General features: G+C 57.2%; 1 protein-coding gene across 7 annotated transcripts in view; it reads left to right on the top strand.

Annotated features, from left to right (window-relative positions):
• LOC100472275 (tensin-3) overlaps positions 1-19,280 on the top strand; it is a 158,000-nt gene extending 138,720 nt beyond the window's left edge. For 3 of the 7 annotated variants that reach the window (XM_034665234.1, XM_034665247.1, XM_034665241.1), the window contains 3 exons: positions 16,191-16,362; positions 17,790-18,427; positions 18,984-19,276. In XM_034665234.1, the coding sequence (XP_034521125.1) occupies positions 16,191-16,362; positions 17,790-18,427; positions 18,984-19,138 (965 nt within the window). In that variant the 3' untranslated portion in view covers positions 19,139-19,276. Of the gene's footprint in view, positions 1-16,190; positions 16,363-17,789; positions 18,428-18,983 lie in introns of all 7 variants that reach the window. The other 4 variants (XM_034665216.1, XM_034665224.1, XM_034665209.1 and 1 more) reach the window with 3 other exon arrangements.
• The last annotated feature ends 1,763 nt before the right edge of the window (positions 19,281-21,043 follow it).

Below are 21,043 nucleotides of genomic sequence, written 5' to 3'. Positions count from 1 at the left end.
CAGCCCCATTTTTTTTTTTTTTTTTTTTTTTTTTTTTAGGGGGGAGGGGACGGGGGAGATGCAGAAACCTAGGGCCAGGGAGCCGGGGAGCCTGGACTTGGGAGGAGGTTGCCTCTCCCCGCGTCCCCTGTCACTTGGTGACAGCCCTCAGGGCCCTAAGACTCTGCTAGAGACGCCCCAGCCCCAGACCCCAGACGGAGGGCCCCTCCTTCCAGAAGAAAGCCATGCTTTGTCTTTGCGGAGACTCACTGGGGCAGACGAAAGCCTGCTTCACAGATGTGTGGCTTTTGGGAGCCGGGCTGCTTCCCAGCACAGCACATTCTTTTGCTAAAACCGAGAAAGCACGCCTGCCCCATTCCAGGGCTCTCCCGTCCGCCCCAGGGCCCAAGGGAGGTCGGCTGGCCCGGCCACAGAGGCCCTGGGCTGCACCCATGTGCTGCACCCTGGCTTCCTGGGAGAAGCAGGGCTGTCAGCGAGGGGGAAAGCAGGCGCCAGGAGCAACGTGGGGTTTCAGAATGAGGTGTACTGTTGTCCGAGCCGCTGTGGGAGCTGCCAGAGGGAGGACGTCTGAGGGAGCCCGGGACTTTAACACAAGACACGGAGTCATGACATAACCTGCTCACGTCATTATGTTGCCCGAGCCTGGCATGGGGAGGAGTGTCTGGGTCCCTCCCTGCATCTGCCCTCCAGCCTGGCCCAGGTGAGCCTGCAGGGCGTGGGCTGGTGCCTGGGACCGAGGGCCCACCTGGGGCCCCTTGCCCATAGGTCGTGTGTGCTCTAGCTGGAAGGATGGGGACGAGGAAGAGGAAGAGACCTCTGCGGTCTCTGGGAGAAAATGAAGCCCAAGCTGGTCAGCGGTCGCCTTCCGGTTCTTTCTGCCTGCAGGTTTCCACGTTCTCCCTCACGGCATGGCCCGAGTCCTCCTGTCCCTACTGGAGGCTCGTGTCGGGTCCCGCGTTCCCCGTGGTTTTAACGCAGTTCTTACACAGGAGTCGTTTCCAGTCAATTTCATGTGTGTATCGATAGATGAGAAGCCGGGTCACATGGCAATATTTTGGTGACACCGGAGGTGAGATTCGAGAGTTTTGGTCCATTGATTCCAGGAGAGAGAGAGAGAGGTCATTCCCTCCCTCCGTGGGTGTTGGTGGGCAGGTGGGGTCCCAGGCTGAAGACCTCATAGGCACTTGTGCCTTCTCAACGCAGCGGGGGGCAGGGGGACCCCCAGCACAGGCCCCTCGTCCTGCCCAAGCCGCATCCGGTTGTACTTGGGGGGAGGAGGCAGTAGGGTGGGGTGATCTTGCATTTAGGTTCTGACTTTGCAATCTCCCTGACGTGGGGCAGGGTAGCCTCGGGGACAGAACACAGCTTCCCAAGTTGCAGAGATGAGCTGGTCTCCCTTGACCTCGCCATTCAGAAGCTCTGTGTCCCCGTCTACAGCGCAGCGGTGATGGTTTGCACATGGAAACCTTTTCATGAGGATTAAATCCGGTGATGCCCACACGTGGCTTAGCCCAGCGCCGGGCATGTGGGGGTCAGTACTCCGTAAAAAACAGTTGTTACTCTGCTTTCTGTAGTTCTCTTTGTCAAGAAAGTTGGCATGCATTGTAAACCAGTTTTGAGAAATCTGATAACAGCCCTGGACATGCACATCAGCTAGGGCAGTGGTGCTCGGAGGGCAGGATGAAGACTGGGGTTCGAGGGTGACTGTCAGGTCTAGGCAGGCAGCTTACCCATTCGGGACCACTGGTGGATGCAGCGGCCACTCTGCCTTCTGTCCATCCTATGCTTCAGCGTCCCCTCCTTGTATTTGGAGAAAGCCGTAGAGTAACATCCGAGGGCATTAGGCCGCCCAGCTGATTGGAGTCAGGACGGTGGCCAAAGGATGTTTGGTGACAGGCGGAGGTTGGTGGCCCAGCTGGGATTGGTGCAAATTCCTCCCCACTCACTTTGCCTCTGGTCACCTGAGACCTGTCACTGCTGGCCTTCTCCCATGACATAAAGATAATGGGGTCACAGGGACAGTAAGAGCTGGGGTCCAGACCACCCCTCGCATGGACCACGCCCTTCCTGCTTCTCGTCCACACCCACTGATGCTTCCATCCTGCCAGGATGTAAGTTTACGAGCACTGGACGAAGGAATAGGGGAACCAGCGCAGCCTCCCATCATGCCACTAGCTAGCTGGCTACTGTCAGGCTGCAACTGTGTTCTCTGTCTGATGTTGGATGGGTGGTTAGTCTCAGGGAGAGCAGGTGGGACAGGTGAGCAGGTGCCAGGTGGACTAGATAAAGGAAAGTGAATATGAGTTTCACAGACTCAGTGGGAGAGAATAGGATTGGAGGAACCAGGGATGAGCTGGGTTTCCTGGGTGGCCGAGTGTAGACAGAGAAGCTTCTAGAATGCCTTGGAGCTCTTTGACAGTCCTGAGGGGGTAAGAAGAAGGGTCCCCCAAAGACAAGGTTTGGTCCTGGGAGATATGGGTCTTGGAGCCCCTCCTTGTGTGTGTTGTAGACCAAACGTGACACAGTCTGCCATCCCTTGTCCTTCCAGAAGGATGCAGCTGTCTAGCTGTCCTGTCCCCTGTGCTGTTTGTCTGCTTCCTGTCTTCAGCAGACTCGCAGCAGCCAGTGGGCTGGGGGAACGCAAGCCAGGAATCTGATGGTGGGGGTAGAAGAACTCTGGTAATAAAGTCACGTGCAGACTGTTGAAAATGACACTTGTCTTGTTCACGTGAGAACCTTTGAAAGTTTAATAGGAGACATTTAAAAAGATACAGTAAAGAAAAAGAAAGACCATGTTCCTGGATAGGAAGGTAATGCCATAGAGGTGTCAAATCTTACCAGACCCTCCCTCGTGTGTATTTGGTGTAATTCCAATCAAAACACCAACAGGTCTGTTTTAAGGGAACTCGGTAAAGGTGAAGTGATTTTGGAAGTCCTATAGTGAAGGATCTCGGTTAGCTGGGGTACCACTAGCAGAGGGGGCTTGCCAGGGAGCCAGTGAGCAGGGGCTGGACCAAGGATGGGCCAGTGATTGCTAGGGAGATGGAGGTGAACAGCGGACTCATAGTGCCTGGAAGTTTGGTTTGAGAAAAGTGGTTGCGGTCTGTGGGAAAGAGGGGCCGCTCTGCAGAGAGATCTGGGGCAGTTTCCCACGTGGACAAAAGCAAAGTGGGCCACTTTGTGCCATATGCATGAGTCACGTGCATGTGCAGCAGGGACCTGAATGTCAAGCAAGTTCTCCGTGGGGAGAGGGATGTGTGTGTTTCTCTGTTGGCTGCCCTGGGACAGAGAAACTGTTGGGACATCAGTGCTTCCTCCTTTTGGCCTCTTGGTTTCAGATGAAAAATCTGCCCACATTTGAATTGGCGTCCCCTGTGCAGGCTGCTTATAGGATGGACACCTTGGTCCCTGGCGTTCAGAAGCTTCATCACGATGGGTGGGTTTTCCTAGTGTTTATCCTGTTTGGGGATCATTCAGCTCCTTGAATCAAAGGTTGTGTCCTTGGCCAGCCTGGGGGGTTTTCTGATGTTGTTTCTTCTCACAACTTCACACCGGCTGTCCCTCTCCTTGTGGGTCTGTGGTGGCAACTGTGGGATCCTCTGTTATTGGCCCACGGGCCCCTGGACTTCTGCTTGTCTACTTCCAGTTTGTTTGGCTGTGTGCTCACCTGGGGTAAAATGCTCCTGCTGGCCCTTGAGTCCAGGATCCCCTCTCCATCAGCCCCGCTGCTGCTCACATTTCTTTTCCTGAATCTTCCAGTTCAATGATTTCCTTTTTTTTTTTTTTTGGTAACTTTTATGTCTTTGCTGAGATTTGGGTGTTTTTTTCTTTTTTTCATTTGTTTCAAGAGAATGCACTGTTGTTTGTTGGAGCATGGTTATGAGCCGCTGGAAAATCTTTGCCAGACAATTTCAGCACCTGCTTCATGTCGATGCAGTCATCATTCACTGCCCGCTCTCATACAAGTGACTTTCCTGGTCCTTGTGTGATGAGGGGGCTTTCCGTTTTATCCTGGGCTTCCTGAGACCACGTGAGGAGGCTCTGGGTATATGTAGTCTGGTCTCCTTTTTGTGGCGGTCAGCGCTCCTGGGGCCGTTCGCGGCCATGGGGTGTTGATGTTCACCTTCCCGCCAGCCCTGCCGTTCTGTCCCGAGACTGGCTGGGGGTGGAGGGCAGCAGCTTGCCGCTGGACCCTGCGGACGCCTCCCTGGAGGGGACATCCTAAGGGCCTCCTCCCTCCGGGAAGTGGGGGTGTTAGGAAGAATGAACTTTCTGCTTGGCTTTACTAAACCCACCATGTGAGGGTTTCCCTTGGTGTTGGGTTGGTTTGGTCTTTTGGCGAGGTGAGCAGGCTTTTCCCGGAGCTGTTTGGTCTCTGCCAGGTGATAGTTCCGTGACCTGTGGGAGGCAGCAAGGCGACCAGGTCCCTCAGGTCCCGAGTCTCCTAGGCAGCTGCCGTCTGTCCACCTGTCCAGGTCTCCCGTGCTGTGGTCGGGTGGCGCCCTGGGTGGAGTTGTACCGTGAGGCTCTGGGAGGGGTACGCTGCTCCCTCTGGGCTGGAACCACACGTTCCCAGCCTGGCTGTTTTTAGCATTGCTAATTTGGTAAACATGGGCTGTACAAACACCTCTTCTGTGCTGAGACTCGGGAACCCAAGGTGACCTAGGGACTTGAGTCACCAGTCAGAGAAGCGATCCATAGGCACCTAACGCATCCCACAGGAGTCAAGCAGATAAATCACGGTCTAAGCAGCAGGGGCATTTATTAGGCCTCCCAGAGTTGTATCCTGGGTGGAACGTGGAGCCTTGAGCTCGGGTTGGTGCCCTGTTTCCTGGTGCAGGCGGGGCTGGGCTAGAACGTGGGGAGAGTTTATAATGAAAAGGCTAAAAACGGAAGAATACCTGTGTTCCTTACCAGTGAGGGATATGCTGAGAGAGAAGGGGAGAGGCGTTCCCACGGCCAGAGCCCCAGGAGGAAAGCAGATGTTTCTAGAAGACACAGAGCCTTATCTTTTATCCCCTGGACAGGGGTCTGTGTGGCACCCAGAGGTCATCGCGGGGGGTGGCTGCGGGGTGCAGACCCCTTGATGACGCGCTGTCCGGAGCACACGCCTTGGGCGGCCTTACGTGGAGAGGGAACAGGGGGGCTCACTGGCTGCAAGTTTGGTCCAACTCTGACCGCGCCACAGATACCCTGCTTCTTTGTCCGCCTCTCAGTGCTGCCTCCTCTTCCAGGGCTTTCTGTTCTGGAGAGTTCTGTCCTCACGGGGAGGTACCACGTGGGCTCAGGCACAGGGGTTGTCAGACAAACCGTCGCTGGACTATTAAGACTGAGAAAATGGTAGCAGAAAACCATGGCGCCTCGTGTATTGAAAGATGTGCGCAGAGTTGAGGTTTCTGTGGGCACAGAGACGGGTGGGGAGCTGAGTCTCCGTGGGTCCGTGTCCCCACCTGCAGGACAGCCAGAGGCTGGCATGTGCAGAGCTGCCCTCTGTGGGGCACGTGGTGGCTCTGGCCCCCTCCCTGCAGCCTCTGCTAGGCCAGGAGGAGCCCCAGGGACCAGAGCAGCCTCCCTTCCCAAGGAAGGGTCTGTGGGGGGTCCACGGGAGGTCTCTGGGGGATCCCACGGGAGTCCGTGGGGAGTGTGTAGAAGGGTCTGTGGGTGGTCTGTGGGAGGGCCTAAGTGGGGGGGTGGGATCTATAGGGGGTCTGCACTGAGGTCCTCAGGGGAGTCTGTGGGGGGATCAGGGGGTGTCCTTAGGGGGGTCTGCAGGGGGGCTCTGGGCCAGGCCTCGGGGTGAACCAAGGCACCTGTGCCGAGGAGAGGCTTGCTGTCGGGTGAGGACCCCTTGGGCCTGGCATGGACGTTCAACCACCACGTATCGTTCCCCCAACTCATGTGCAGTTCCCGGCCTCCGTGCAGGTCCACACGTGCCCACCCACATGGCCCCACCAGTTTATGTTCTCCTTCCTTTAATCATAAGATTTGTTTTTTTTCTTTTCAGTTTCCCTTTTCTCTTGATTCTTGTCCGTTCCAACCTCAGCCTCCCGTGGGCCCCACTCAGGCGCCGGTGCCTAGGGGCCAGGCTGGCTCTCGCTTGCAGCCCCTAGGGCTGCTCGGGTTCCCATCTCCTCGCGTGTAGACGCAGAGAATCCCCTCCTTCCAGGAGGGCCGAGAGGGTCAGGAGTCACGGGGTCCCCGTCAGCCGTGATCGTTCTGTGTAAAGAGCGATGCGGGACACGAAGCCACACGCCCAGCTGCCTGGGGAGAACACTGTCTGGGAGCCTCCGACGAGGGGCCGCACGCCGGTACTCGGCCGTGGGTTTCCATCTGCCGTGTGTTTGGACAAAAGGAAATGTGCAGTTGGAGCATGTCACTCGTTGACGGGGGGACTTTGACCCTCCAATGGCTGGTTTCCTCCTCCCCCCACGTCGAGTGGTTTCTTGCGTCGCCTCCTGCAGAGGAGTCCTGGGAGAGGGCCAGACACATGTTGCCCGCTCTGCCGCGCGGCCGCCGCCGTCCAGCCTTGCCTTCTGTGGAAGGAGCGCCTGTCGCAGAGCTGGGGGTGCTCCAAGTCACCTCCTGAAGTGGTCCGTCCCTTGTTGCCTTCGGGGCAATTTTAACGCTTTCGTAGTGTTCGCACGTGCGCTACGTGAAGCCCAGCCCCGTTCCGGCTCTGCTGGTGCTCCGTGTGCGTGGGGTCGGACACTCCCCCGCAGGGGCGCCGGCGCATGACCAGTGGGGCCCTCGGAGTCCCTGCATGCCCATGAGGCCACCCCTGTGCCTAGAACACCAGGGACTGCGTTAGTGAAGACCCCTCGTGTGTCGCTGTGACCAGCCTGTACGTAGGAAATGGGAACCCAAGTGCACACGTAGGAGGGAAGGCAGCAGGGTCCAGGGAGCTGCCCTCTCTTCCCCTCGGAGGTTCCCCATGGCCCGCCAGGCTGCTGGGCTGCGTGACGAGGATGGGATGGCGGGCGCTGCGGACACTGTGCCGTGCCTGCGAGGTCGCCCGGAGCCCATGGGCAGGCGCTCGGCAGTGTTGGCCTGTGCCGCTGGGCATCTGCCGGAGGTCTCCTCCCGGGCCGGGCTTCTCCTCCTTCCATTTATGGTTCTTCATCGTGGATCGTTGTGAGCACCCTTCGCGTCCTCCCGAGAGAGCCCTCCGGGTAACCCTGAAGCCCACGCGGTCATTCTCAGCCTGCCGTTTCCAAAGAGGCGCGTCCCCTCATGCTGTGGGCTGAATCGTGTCCCTCGCCAAAAGTTCACATAACCCACAAACCTCAGAATGTGGCTGTATTCGGGGATAGGGCTTTTGGCGACGTGATTAGGGTGGCCCTAGTCTAGCATGACAGGAGTCCTCGTAAGTGGAGGAGATGACGCGGACATGCGTGGAGGGACGACCACGTGAGGACACAGGGAGGAGATGGCTGTCTGCACACCCAGGAGAGGCCTCGGGAGGGACTGGCCCTGCCACACCGGGATCTCAGACTTCCAGCCTCCAGGATGTGAGAAGCACATTCCTGCTGTTTAAGGCACCCGTCGGTGGTGTGTGTGGTCCCCCGAGCTGGCTGGTGCACCTGCTGTGTGGGAACACGGGGATCCCGCCCCAGGGAGGCCAGGTCCAGAGTGAAGGGGAGTGTGTTTTGCTGCAGAGCTGAGATTGGGAACCCGGGCGTGGTGCTGGAATCCCATGCAGCAGCCGGGGCGCGGGAGCTCCTGGCAGGTCAGCTCGGGACAGCACACATTCTGAGCGGTGTTTCGTGAGGAAGTGCCTCACAGATGGTCATTACTAGTAACATATTGATGCTTTCTGAAGAAAGCCTGTTTTTTCCCACAAAAACGTCTTCATGTCTCTGCTCGTGTTCTGAAGACAGCTTCACACCCTCGGCGACGGCAGGAACGCAAAGAGCTGCGTGGTGTTAACTGAGGCCGGGATTTCCAGCGCTGACCTAATGGGGTTTGTGGTCTTGGATCCTGTGGTCTCAGCGGGGGTGTAGGCGTGTTCTACCAGACTTAACACCAGACTTAACGGTTTCTGAAATTAGGGCAGAAGCCTCCCATTAGCTGTCGGGGGTCCCAGTTACCACCTGGGCTGGGGGCATAAAGGAGGCACGTCCCCAAATGCCAGGGGTTCTGGGAGATGAGCGTCCTAGAAGGATGCCTAGGATTTGTATCCATCCAATTTTGCACAGGAAATGGGGTTTTCCAGTCACAGCCAAGAGGCAGGTTCGTACCCCGGGCTCCACAAACGAGACTATGAATCTTCGCGGTGCAGTCGCGCTGGGAGGAAGCTGTCCTGCTGGTTGGAGGCTCCTTGGGGGCCACGTGTCATCGGTGGTCTTCACCGGGCTAAAGGGGCCTTTCCTCAGAAGGTCCGTGGCAGAGTTGAGCACAAAGCCTGTGTGCGTTTCCAGAGTAAAGCCTGATTGGCTGGGGATTGTGCCCGAGGCCAGAAAGCATCAAGATTTCTCTTCTGGGGGCCCGGCCCCATTGTGGGACTGGAATTATTCTGGGAACTTGGGACCCTCAACCAAACAGGTTACAGGGACAGCATCTTCACCGACAGACCTGGGCGGCGTCTGGTGGAGTCTGTGCGTCCTGCTAAGTTCCACCCATCTCTGTGTAAAGCCCGGGACGCCTGCCACGTCCTCGGCTGGCCCTCCGGCAGGTGCATAGGCTCCCCTCCACTTGCTGCCTCCTTCCCCCGGCGCCCTGTCCCCGGTGCCCGATGCCGTCTGCTGTAGGCATCCCTGTATACCTCGACTCCCACCCGAGGGGAAGCAGTTTCGAGGGAAAGATCTCCTATCAATGGGGCTGCTTGCTGCTGCAAGTGACCAGTCCCCCTGTGACTGGCGAACAGCACACGGAAGGAAGCCGTGGAGTCACTCACAGGAGCCCAAAGGCCTAGCCTGCACCTGTCCACCCTCGGATGAGGGGTAAAGCACAGCCTGGCCCATCAGCAATGGCATATTGTCAGCCCTAATAAGAAGGAGGGACATTTTGATGTGCACTACTCCATGGATGAGCCTTGAGGACAGAAGCCGGGCATGGAAACAAATAATGCATGGCTCCATGTGGGTGAGGTCCTACGAGGCGTCAGATCCATGGAGGCTGGAGGTGGGTGGTGAGTGCAGGGCTCGGGGAGGGGCTTGGGTCCGGGAGGAGACCCGTGGTGCCAAGTTGGACAGGGGGCTGCACAGTGTGGGTACCCCCAGCCGCTGCCCACCCGCCCACTTCTCAGCTGTGTGAGCGGCTCCCGGGCCCAGGCGCCGGTGGTCTCCATATCCTCAGGACCTCCAGCCACAGTGCCGTTCTCCCCTCAGCCCCGCAGAAGGAAGTGGTATGTTTCCCTGGGTGCGCACGCCAAAGCCGGTTTTTGTAAGACATTCAGTTTTGGCGGGTTGCTAAGGGGCCCCATGAGCACCTGAGAGCTTCTGAAGAGTACGGTCAGAACCTCTGAGTAGAAATGGGATGTGGTCAGGATCCCAGTTGCAGTGACCTGCTTTATCAGAACTCCTGCTTCTCGGTGGTGTCCCTGGGTGCGGGTAAGTCCAGTTTGGGGGGAAGGCGTCCCGGCAGGGTCACCCACCTGTGCCCCGACACGAGCCCTGACCCCAGGGCTGGCCGGGCGCCTCCTGCTCTGTAGGGGACAGGAGGGGTGGGGGGGTGAGAATGCCGGGTCCTTCTAGCAGAGGGAGCTACTTTACCTTGGGGGGGGCGTGGAGGGGGAGCATTCCTGCTTCTCACGGAAAACGCTGACCTTAGCCAGGGAGCACATTCACACTCCGTGGTTTTGACATGAAGGTTTATAAAAGAAAAAGCTCGAGACCGTCCGCATGGGGGCCATTCATTTCTTCCTCCTGTGTTTGCGGCGTATCCAAGGGGCTGCAGACATGTGAGTTCCACGTTTATCGAGAGAGATGCACGGTGTGTCTTTCCATTCTTTCAGGGGTTTTCCCTAAGTAGGTCTCATTATATCTGGCTGCCTGGCTGTCCTTCCTTTGCTTTCCAGAAGGTTGGGTAAATGGCCTGTTGTTTCTAGACAAATAACAGAAACATTCTAAGATTAAGGACTTCCTTTAAAAAAAAAAAATCACTGCTACCGAACTTCCCATACAAAGTCTTGGCTTTTTAAAAATAATAATTTAAATTTAGAGCTGAACAGACCCGAGAAGACATCTAAGCTGATGTTTGTCAGTGGGATTCTGCAGGTGGAGCACCGGACGGCCCCAGAGAGTGAGCATGTGGCCAGCGGTCCGTGACCTGTGGCCCCAGCACCTCGGGATCCGGGTGCCCCCTCCCCCACCGCCCCTATTGTCACATCTGGAAATACAACGCAGGAGCCCAAAACTGTGTTCATACTCATTCTGCAGAATTCTCTCAGTTTTCCGTAGTCCCAGGGTATGAGCCGGAGGGCAGGGGACGGACGTGGAAAAGTGGCTGCCAGATCGATACACATGGTGATAGATCGATACAGATCAATGGTAGATCCATGACTCCTCGTTGGAGATATGCACACTCGCTTCTAAAGGCTGACTGAGAAGATGCCTGCTTCTCATGGCCTGAAGGTCAGTCTGGGCGGTCAAACAGCAAACTCCATTTTCTTCTCTGGGATAGGCGAGTATCATCGTGACCCCCGCTAAATGTCATTTATCTGTCTTTAAAGACAACGTAAGTTTAATGGCAATCTGTTATTATGAACTGTAATCGAAGGATGATTGAGTCATTGTGGCCCATAAGGTTCTCTGTGTAGCGGGAAGATGGGGGCGTTGAGTTGGTTCCGACGTCACTCACCTGGGTGTTGTGCATTACGTGGCGGGCCCTGTGCGCACACGCGGACCTCAGCGTCTGGCCGGCTCCCGGCTGTGCAGGCAGCAAGCATGTGGGGTCCCCTTCCTCCCTCTGACTTACGTGTGATGTAAATCGTGGCTGGCGGAGAGCAGATGTTACCCCGCTTCCCACGGAACCTCCTGCAGCAGCTCCCGCGCGGTCTAAAAATAGACCTTTTGGAAAAGAGCCTGTGACCCTCTGTCACCCCTGCTCTGGGTAAAGGAAGTGCAGGAAGGGGAAGCCAAGGGGAGCCTGGGCCCGGAAGGTCCTGGAAGGTCTGGGAGCCCCGGAGGGAGAGGCACAATCACTCCCTCCCTCCCTCCCTCCTTCCTTCCCTTCCACCCTCCCTCCCCGCCCCGGTCCTCGGTTCCTGCAGGCGCCAGGACACCAGCTGGTGGAGGGAACCAGGAAGCCAGGGGCCTGCTTTCCAGACACTGACCATATTGGTGTCCTCTGGGTGTCAGCCGGAAAGGGGAAATGTGAGAATATGTCAGGAGGAGCACAAACGTGGTTTGCCTGGGGTATGCTGCAGACCTGCCGGGAGCAGGGTCCACACTGGCCCCCTTGTGGCCCCTAGCACCCCCTCGCATGGACACGTCCTGCCAGGGGACTGTGGCCGCAGGGAGAAGTCTGACCACCATGGCGGTGGTTGAGGCTGGCCGCTTACCGGGACACGGGAATGCCTGCCTGGCCACGCTCCCTCTGAGAGCCACACACGCCACTGCAGAGCGAAGCCTCCCCCGTGTCACCTGCGAGCCTCCCTCGCAGACAGGACACCTTGCCCGCTCTCCTCCTTCTGGGCCCACACTGAGCATGCGGACTCCGAGTGCGCGGAACGGGGCTGGGCCCAGGGACAGCCCATTTAGACATGTCCCCGTAACTGTGAATGGATGTGCAAGGTGAACAGTATCGGCCACACGCGTCCTGACTGCTGTCCCGGCTTGCGCTTCCTGTAATGAATGCCACCGTCCACGCGGAGGGTTTGAGGTCTGCAGCCCGATTCCTGGACCTGGCGCATTTATCTGCACTTGGACTCGTGTTTGCAGTGCCCTGCATGTCTGAGGATGGAGGCCGTGCCCCTTCTCCCCGAGGCCCTGCTCCTGCTGGGTGGATAGCGGGCCTGCAGCCCCGTGGTGGCTGCTGTCTGCGGCTCGCATGCGTGTCTGAGCACACAGAGGGGCCTGGCTCTGCGGGAGAAGTGGCCGGGAAGCCAGTGTCCCTGCACTGACGTCCTTGGCTGGCCCTTCTCCAGACTGAGGGTTAATTAAGTCCTGTCGCCTGGGGCAGGGAACCAGGCCCAGCCACGGCCCCAGCGTTGGTGCTGAGTTGTGAACAAAGCCACTTTCATGGGGAGCGCTGAGCTTGCTGTTTTCTGGAACAGGCGACAGGGTAACAGGAACAAAGCAGGACCTTATTTCCCTCCTGCCTCTTCTCCTCTGATGGTGATCGCAGGCGCCATGTGGGCGTGGCATGGGATTCCCAGGATCGCAGGGGACACGGGAGCGGGCAGCCCCTGTGGCTGCAGCAGGACCCCTGAGAGCGCTGTCAGTCACCCACTGTGGGCTTGACTGAGAAACAGTCCTTCTGACCCTGAAGTTCAGTCCTGCTCCTTGGCCTGGGGGTGATGAGGACGTGCACCCTGACTCCTCGGGGCCAGGCCCACATCCTGCCCTGGACTCTTTCCTTTTACTTCTGAGTCACTGCGAACTCATTCATTAATTCATAGCAGGTGCAAGAAGCTCCCAGGAGCGCCAGCCCAGTGGTGGGGCCCCAGCTGGGAGCACAGAGCCCTGGGATGCTGCACTCACTCCCATGGCATTCGCTTGGTTTATTGCAAACCCACCTACTTCCAGGTTCCCATCGAAAGTGCTTCCTCCAGGAAGCCTTCCAGCTGCCCCCAGGCAGAAGGAGAGTCTCCTTCAGGTGCCTATGAAACTCACAGGCTGCCGTTCTGGCGACATGCTCACCTGGAGGCCAGCAGCCAGCGCCGTGCTCACAGGTGGTTGGCGCTCAGTAGCTCTATCTTACGTGGGCAGGGGACACAGGGACACGCTAACTGCCGATGTTGTTTTACTTCCAAGAAGACAATTTCAGGGGGAGGGAAGCTCCTCGAATCCTTGTTTTCCCATCCCAGCTTCACTTGACAGGATTGGAGGGTGGACTTTGCAGCCCATCCAGTTGGCTGATTAATTCAAGAAACTTTATTTTATTTTGAGAGAGAGTGGGGAGGGCCAGAGGGAGGGAGAGAGAGAGAGAGAGAGAGAGAGAGACTGTCCAGCAGACTCCCTGCTCAGCAAAGAGCCCAACGCAGGGCTCTATCCCACGGCTCTGAGATCAAGACCTGAGCCAGAACCAAGAGTCGGACGCTCAACCGATGGAGCCCCCAGGTGGCCTAAGCAGCGTGTATTTTGGAAGGTTTTCTGTGGAAGGTCATACTGGCGTGTGGGGCGCCTCCCCATCGGGAGTAAGACCACACTGCCCCAGGGCTTTGGACGTGCAAGAGGCATGTGTGCATATCAGGTGCAGCCCTGTTGACCACGGGCATCCGTGTGGACACAGGAGGCAGTGCCCGCCCCCGGGGTCTCACGGTGTGGTTTGTACAAAGGCGACGTTAGCACTGCGCTTTTCTGTAAAGACGCGTTTACCGAGTGTTTAAAACGTGAACACTGAAGTTGGCTCCCCACTTCCTCCCAGATTGGACAAGGTGCTGTTTCAAAGTTTGTCTTTGATTTTCATCACTTTTACTATTGAGTGAATGTGTATAGTTTTCTGTTTACTTATCTTGCTTCGATTTCATGGATTTTTTTCCTGAACCTGTGGGTTGATTTCTTTAGTGCGTTTGGGGGAATTCTCAGTAAATACCCTTCCCGGGTTTGCTTGAGCCTCATTCCATCCCCCATCCCTCCTTGGCCCCTGTTGTATGTGTGTTAGAATTGCTCACCATGCCCCACGCGGCGTTGTTCCCTTCCCTGTATTCCGTACCTTTCCTGCCAGTGCTTCCAGCTCGATACTCCTCTGACTTACCCCAGCTCGCACGTCAGCATCTCCACCGCGCCGTCTGCTGATGGAATCGTTGGCCTTCTGCTTCGTTTCATTAATTTTGTTCTCATGTCATCCGAGGATTTCCACTCAGTTATTCTTAATGCACTCCAGTTCTGTGAAATTCTCTTATGTTTTTCTGAAACGTTTTCCATTTACTTATTTTCTTTTTTTTTTTTNCCATCCCCCATCCCTCCTTGGCCCCTGTTGTATGTGTGTTAGAATTGCTCACCATGCCCCACGCGGCGTTGTTCCCTTCCCTGTATTCCGTACCTTTCCTGCCAGTGCTTCCAGCTCGATACTCCTCTGACTTGCCCCAGCTCGCACGTCAGCATCTCCACCGCGCCGTCTGCTGATGGAATCGTTGGCCTTCTGCTTCGTTTCATTAATTTTGTTCTCATGTCATCCGAGGATTTCCACTCAGTTATTCTTAATGCACTCCAGTTCTGTGAAATTCTCTTATGTTTTTCTGAAACGTTTTCCATTTACTTATTTTCTTTTTTTTTTTTTTAAAGATTTTATTTATTTATTTGACAGAGATAGAGACAGCCAGCGAGAGAGGGAACACAAGCAGGGGGAGTGGGAGAGGAAGAAACAGGCTCACAGCAGAAGAGCCTGATGTGGGGCTCGATCCCATAACGCCGGGATCACGCCCTGAGCCGAAGGCAGACGCTTAACCGCTGTGCCACCCAGGCGCCCCTCCATTTACTTATTTTCAAGTGTGTGTCTTTTAACTCCAAGGCGTGTATAGCTGTGGCTGTTCTCCCCCTTTTTTTTCTTTGTCTTTGTTTTCATTTTTTTGTTCTGGTGCCTGTTACTAGCATGCCTGGTCAGTTTTTTAAATTAAATATTTGAATTGTGTCCGAAAATTACAGATAAAGAGATAGATAGAAAGATAGATGGGTGGATGGATGGATGGGTGGATGGATGAGTGTATCAGTCCGTTGATCCATGTTAGATAGAGGCAGGCTCTGGAGGGTGATTTTTACTTCCAGACAGGGAGATGTTCTCCAGGGCAGACTACTGAGATCTGGGGGCGGGGGGTGCATCTGTTCTTGGCGCTGGTATTCCCACAGTGTAGCCTTCAGGGCCTCACCGTGAATCCTGGGTAGGTGCCTTGGGCTCCCCGGTTGTTTTTCGGCCCCACCAGGAAACTGCCCAAATCCCTGCTTATTCTGTGGCTCTTTATCAGCCACTTTGGTCTCAGTTCCAGACGTTTCGCTCGGTTTTCCGAGCTGAGGAGTTGGAAACGCCGGCAGGGGAGGCTGTGCTCAGAGTGGGGCTTCCCTTCCCTCAAGTCCTGGCTGCCCACTCAGCCTCAGTTTTTATTTCTGCAGCTCATCAGTGGGGTTTCCACAGTCCTGACCACAGGCTAAGGTCCAGCCTCTAATCCACGTACTGCCAAGTGGGTCTGCGGCCGGGACGTGTGACTCGCTCAAAGCCGCCCCTTTCCCGGAAATGAGTAATATGAGAGAGGTGGAATTTTTAAAAACTTCACCATGCTTTTATCCACCCTCCCTTGTTCTGAAGCAGAAACCCAAATACCCTATATTTCTTACAGTGTTATTTTATCGACCCTGCTAGATTTGTCCAGTTCTTAAAGCTGAGTTTAAAAAAAAAAAAAGGAAAGAAAAGGCAAGATTTAAAAAATATCCAGAAATAATGGCGATGCTGGGCCTCAAGCAGAGGCGCATTTTGTCGGGAGTGTATAAAATTCGGTGGAGTGTGTGGGCTTGGCCTCTCATGCCCCGAGCGACAGGGCCCGGGCCAGGATCTATGCCCCTTGCTGGGGCGAGGACACCAGCCGGCAGGGCCGTGTGGGAGGTGGGACGTGTACCAGCAAGCTCACGGCCCAGGGTGTGGGCCAGGCTACCAGCTCAGGACAGATGGAGCTTAAGTGCCCACCCAGCCGTAGCCACGGGGCCTGCTCTTTCTGGAAAGTGGGTCTTCTCTGTGAGCGTCTCCTGCTGGCATGCAGAGCGAAGGCCTGGCCCTTCTGAAGTGGGAGCTGGCCTGCAGGCTGGGCAGGATCAGTCCGTCAGTACACTGGCCTTTGGGGGGTGACTCTGTGTGGGTTGCACCCCCTTGTCCTTGCAGACGATCTTTGCAAGATGCCGCTCAGCTTGCCTAGCGTGCCGGAGCCCGGCGCGGGGCGTGTGGTCCGCGTCCTGTGTTTGGGGAGTGTGCTGGGCAGGAGTGACCCACACGTGGTGGAATCAGGACCCTCATCTGTAGCACGCCTCTTCAGAAGGGACCCCGTTCCTTCCAGGACAGAGACCAGGCCCGTAAGAGAGTCTCCACTCTTTTCTCTGCTGCAGATACTCGAGGCTGTGCTGAGATCCTGCATCGTGCGGTGGGGATGTCCGAGAGCCCCGTGGGGCCCAAACCTGCGACACTCCGGGCCGACATGCCGGCGGCACCTGCCTTTCAGCGGGCGTTCACGTCCTCCTGCACCATCTCCAGCAGTAGCCCTGGCCAGCGGCGGGACAGGTAGGGAGACGGGCCCTTGAACGCAGCACAGACTGCTCCCGCAGACCCCGACCGCAGGCCCCGGGAAGGGAGGGCGGGGGGCTCAACCTGCAGCTGACACCTGGCTGCTATTGATAATGGTCACTCTTCAGAAATACAATCACAGATACAAATTCTGGAGACTTTACCCCTCCCAGTGTGGACAGGCCGAGAGCTCAGGGACCACATGGGCAGGTGGAGTCTGGGGACACTGGCCAGTTAAGGACCGGGCATCTATGACCACGTGGTCTGAGCTGAGGCTGGAGCAGGGGTGCAGGGGGCCGGCCGGGGCTTAGTCTCCCTTGGCGGCCAGGCCAGGGGACTCCCGACTGGATGGAAGGGCAGGCAGGCATATGGTGGTGGCCTTGGGGATGTGGAAGTTGTGCCAGTGTTCAGGAAAGTGCGGGGACACCGCTCGGGATTGGGAGAGCAGAAGGGGGGGATGCAGAAGGAGATGTTGTGTCGGTGCTTGGCGAGGGACGTCCACTGAGCCGCTGCACGGGCCCAGCGTAGGAACGGCTCCTGAGCGGCTCCCTTGTGCAAGGACATGGTGCATCCCAGTTCACCCTCCGCATTCTGCCTCCTGACTCTTTACAAGGGGGCTCAGCTAAGGATGTCCCACACAGAGCCCAAAGTGTTTGCTAGTGAGGTGTGTGTGTGATGTGGTGGCTTGGCGGCTGACTTTCTGGGCTTCTAACCCTACGGTACTTTCTGATGCCCTCGATCTGGGAATTTCCAATTTTGGATGGTAACTTCTCATCTTCTTTTTTTTTTTAAAAAAAAAACCTGTATTTTATTTTATTTTTTTTAAGTAGGCTCTGTGCCCAGCGTGGAGCCCAATGCAAGGCTTGAACTCACAACGCTGAGATCAAGACCTGAGCTGAGATGAAGTCCTGGCTGCTTAGCCCACTGAGTCCCCGAGGCCCCAACTTCTCATGTTCTTACTGGGAGCCCTTAATCAGCTGGGTATCCAGCAAGCACTTAGGGAAACTGAGTAGGGCGTCCATGTTAGTTCTTGGGGGAGGAGGAAGAAGAAAGTAGGGACACGGTCTGTACCCAGGGAATGATGTTCTGCCAGGAGCAGCACACGGTGAACTGCGTGGTTGATGTCGGAGGGAGGGATGCAGGGACTCGGGCTGCGAGATGGACCCAGGACCATGGTTGAGTTTTGTCTCGAGTGGAAGGGCCCTTTGCTGGATGAGAAGCGAGGAAGGAGGGGCCAGGGCAGGTGTTAATCGGCGTGAGGGGCTGAGCATCTGGTATGCAGTGATGCGGGAGGTTAGAACGGCAGGTCTGACTGCTGATATCTTGGGGCAAGCCTCAGCACCAGTGTCCCAACCCTGTCTTCACCACCTGGGGGACCCTTGCTGATCTCGGGGCACCTTCTGATCATTGTGTCTTTCCCACAGCCCTTCGTCTGCTGAGCTCCCGTGGGTGGAGAGCAGCCCCAAAGCCACGCTGGCCCTGCTAGGGAGCAGCCGGCCAGCAGGAAGCCTCCTCGGCGCCGGAGAGTTCCCCAGCCCCGGCCCCGACGGCCCTGGGCGGCCCCACCTCCCGCCCGTGGAGCTCCAGTCCTCTTTCCACAACCACGAGCTGTCCCTGGCAGAGCCCCCCGAGGCTCTGGGCCCCCCGAGTGGCCAGGCCTTCCTGAGCTTCGGCACGGCCCCCGTGGGAAGCGGCCTTCCCCCCGGGGAGGACCCGGGGCCCTTGCTGGCCCATTCCCATGGAGCACCCCAGGCCCCCGGCACCCCGCGGACGGCAGCGGCAGCGGCTGACAATGGTTTCCTGTCCCACGGCTTTCTCACGGTGACGCCTGGCCACAGCGGCCATCACAGCCCGGTCCTGCCGGGCCAGGGCCTGAGCCTGCCCGGGCAGCCGCCCCTTCCCGAGAAGAAGCGAGCCTCAGAGGGGGACCGATCTCTGGGTTCGGCCTCCCCGTCCTCCAGCGGCTTCTCCAGCCCACACAGCGGGAGCACCGTGAGCATCCCATTCCCAAACGTCCTCCCGGACTTCCCCAAGCCCTTGGAGGCTGCAGCGCCCTCCCCAGGTAGGCACATGTCAGCGGGTGGCGGGCACCCCCGTGTGCGTTCACTCAGCGGCAGGGGGGCCCTGGGATTTCCGGGCAGCGCCTTGAGAGCGAAGCCCAGAGCTGTCCATTGGGGTCTTTTCCTCGTTATTCTCCGTTCCCCTCTGCTCTGTGCTCACCCACATCGGCTTCTGTTTCTCCCGCCACCCGGAATCCTCGTTCTTCAAAAATAACTTCTCTTTCTGGAATTCAGTGAATCCTTTCAAAATTGAATGCAATATTTCAAACGTGTACGAATAAGATCCTGACACGAGGAGGTCACACCACGCTGCTCCGCTGGCTTCCGTCTGCGAGAGCCGCCCGGCGCTGGCCGTGTGTCGCGCCGTCTGTGCTCTGTGCATCCAGAAGCACCTGCTCCCTGCCGCGCCCCAGCCGGTTCCCACGGATTAGAGAGAGCGCGCTTTCCCGGAGACACACTATCCTCGCCCCGGGTTGGACTTTGAGCTTTGGGTTCCCTGCAAGGTGAGAGGTTGCAATAAAATGTCCAGAGTGACTGTTTTTACATTCTCTTTTACAGATAATCTGGGTGATAAGCACGTGTCCGTGAACTTTGTCCAAGACACATCCAAATTCTGGTACAAGGCGGATATCTCCAGAGAGCAAGGTGCGTGGGCAGGACGGGACCCCAGGGTGGGGACGTCCGAGGGTCACGGCCTTGGGATGAAGGGTTAGAGCTGACACCTTGTTATACACCCCTGCGGAAAATGCAATGGATTGTCCCAGGAAGGTGTTCCCCATCCCCATCCGGGCCCTGAGCCGCATGGCCGACGGTCAGGAGGAAGGACAGAGGTCTCTCCAGCACCCTGGCTTCTGTGCACCTGCGTTTGTCCAGGGTGGACAGACATGTGCTATTAAGGGGGCGTGTGTTGGATGTGAACGCATGCCTCATGTGTGAGCTCCTGCCCCATGTCTGCACGCGAGCTCCTGCCCCAGGGCAGCTGGCAAACATCTTACGTCGTTAGTTTATTTGAGCAGCTAATGCTACTTCTTCCCAGAGGACGAATAGAAGAGGGGTCCAGGAGGGGTGTGGTCCCACAAGGCAGCCCCGGGGGCGAGTAGCTGTCATCCGCAGCAGGATTCGTGGGGTTGCTGCAACATGCTGGTCCTCCCCAGAGGTCCTCCCACAGGAAACCTGGGGACTGCTGGCAGGCGTGGGGCTGAGCCGGGGACAATGTGCTTTGGAGCCCAGAGGAGGGATGCACAGCGCAGCCCCCGTCATCCCATGTCGTCCTGAGGCTTATTTCCCAACCTGCCTGGAGAGAAAGAGTTAAGTGGCTGGCAAACAGCACTGTTCAGCTTTCTCTTTGGAATTCTTCTATTCAATTAAGTAGCTCATAAAAATGGTAAGAATGTGCCTTTCTTCCCCTGAGCTCAAGGAACCTATTGTCATGTTTCATGGGGGGAGCCCGTGGCCCGGAGAGACCTCCAATTCCCTGAATTGGCCTTTGTGGCCATGCTGCTCAGCTTGGGTCTGGGCTTTGCATGGCCAAGTGCTGCGTCCTTGTCCCCCGTCCCTGCCCGTAGCACAGGAACCACCAGGGTGGAGGCTGTGAGCCCAGTGCCCCAGTGCCTCGTCCAGCTGGAGGGGTGAGAAGGGCCTGTGACATGTTCCAGAACATTCTGTGCAGACCACCTACTCTGCTAGCGCAGTGCCTGGCCGGGGCTGGCAGGCTGGGCGAGCTGCCAGAGCAGCTGGGGCTACGCTTCAGAGGCAGGTGGCGAGCGCCAGGCGGTCCCTGCAGGACAGATGTAGCCCACCTCGCTGGGTTCTGGAGGGTTCGCTGTGGGAGGCACCCGATAGACACGTGCGGGGTGGTAGGCGTTCCCGCTGCCATTTGCCTCCTCTGAGCCACACGGTTGCAGATACTTCTTTGAGTAGACCCCATCTCAGAATAGCTACCATGAGTGCTGGGTGTGGATTTTTCCAGTGGGGTTGTAGGGGTGTGAATTCCTCCATTTCCACGTCATTTTGTGTAGAGGACGCCCACCCAGACTAATGTTATCTTGGGTTCGCCACCTTCTCCAAATGGCAGAAAGCTACCCGTGGGTTTGGCTTTGTCTGTGTTTAACTGTCGGGATGTGCCTTTTTCTGGAAAAGCTAGTGACGTTTCAGGGGCACACAGGAGGAACAGAAAGTAAGGTAGCGTTTTTGGGGATGCAGCTGGCCCCATATCCCTGTGGCAGGGCTGATTCCTCGGGATCTTTCCTAAGCCAAATGTAAAAATGCCTCAGGAGGGAACGCGGCCACCGGGTAGAGTGGAGATGGAATAGAGCTGTGTTTGCAGACGCCGCTCGGCTCTGAAAACACCAGCAGCGGGAGGCGGTTGGGGATGTGGCCGCTGACTCCACCGACCTCACAGGGGAATGTGAGGCCCCCATGGGGCAGGGCCTCGTCCTGCGGGACGGGTCCCTCTCAGTCTGGTTCGGAACAGCGTCTGACATGAACCTCAAGCTCTCCTCTTCGGGCAGCCCCGGCCTCTGCTCCGTCTGTGGCCTGTGACGTCTGTCTCCCCAAACCCAGCAAAATAAGATTATGACGTTAAAAGGGAAATCCAAAAGCGCTGGTGAGGCATATCG

The sequence above is a fragment of the Ailuropoda melanoleuca genome, chromosome 1 (assembly GCF_002007445.2).
Source record: "Ailuropoda melanoleuca isolate Jingjing chromosome 1, ASM200744v2, whole genome shotgun sequence".
Classification (NCBI taxonomy): Eukaryota; Metazoa; Chordata; class Mammalia; order Carnivora; family Ursidae; genus Ailuropoda; species Ailuropoda melanoleuca.
The sequence above is the reverse complement of the archived record's forward strand: the minus strand, read 5'-3'. Positions and strand labels throughout refer to the sequence as shown.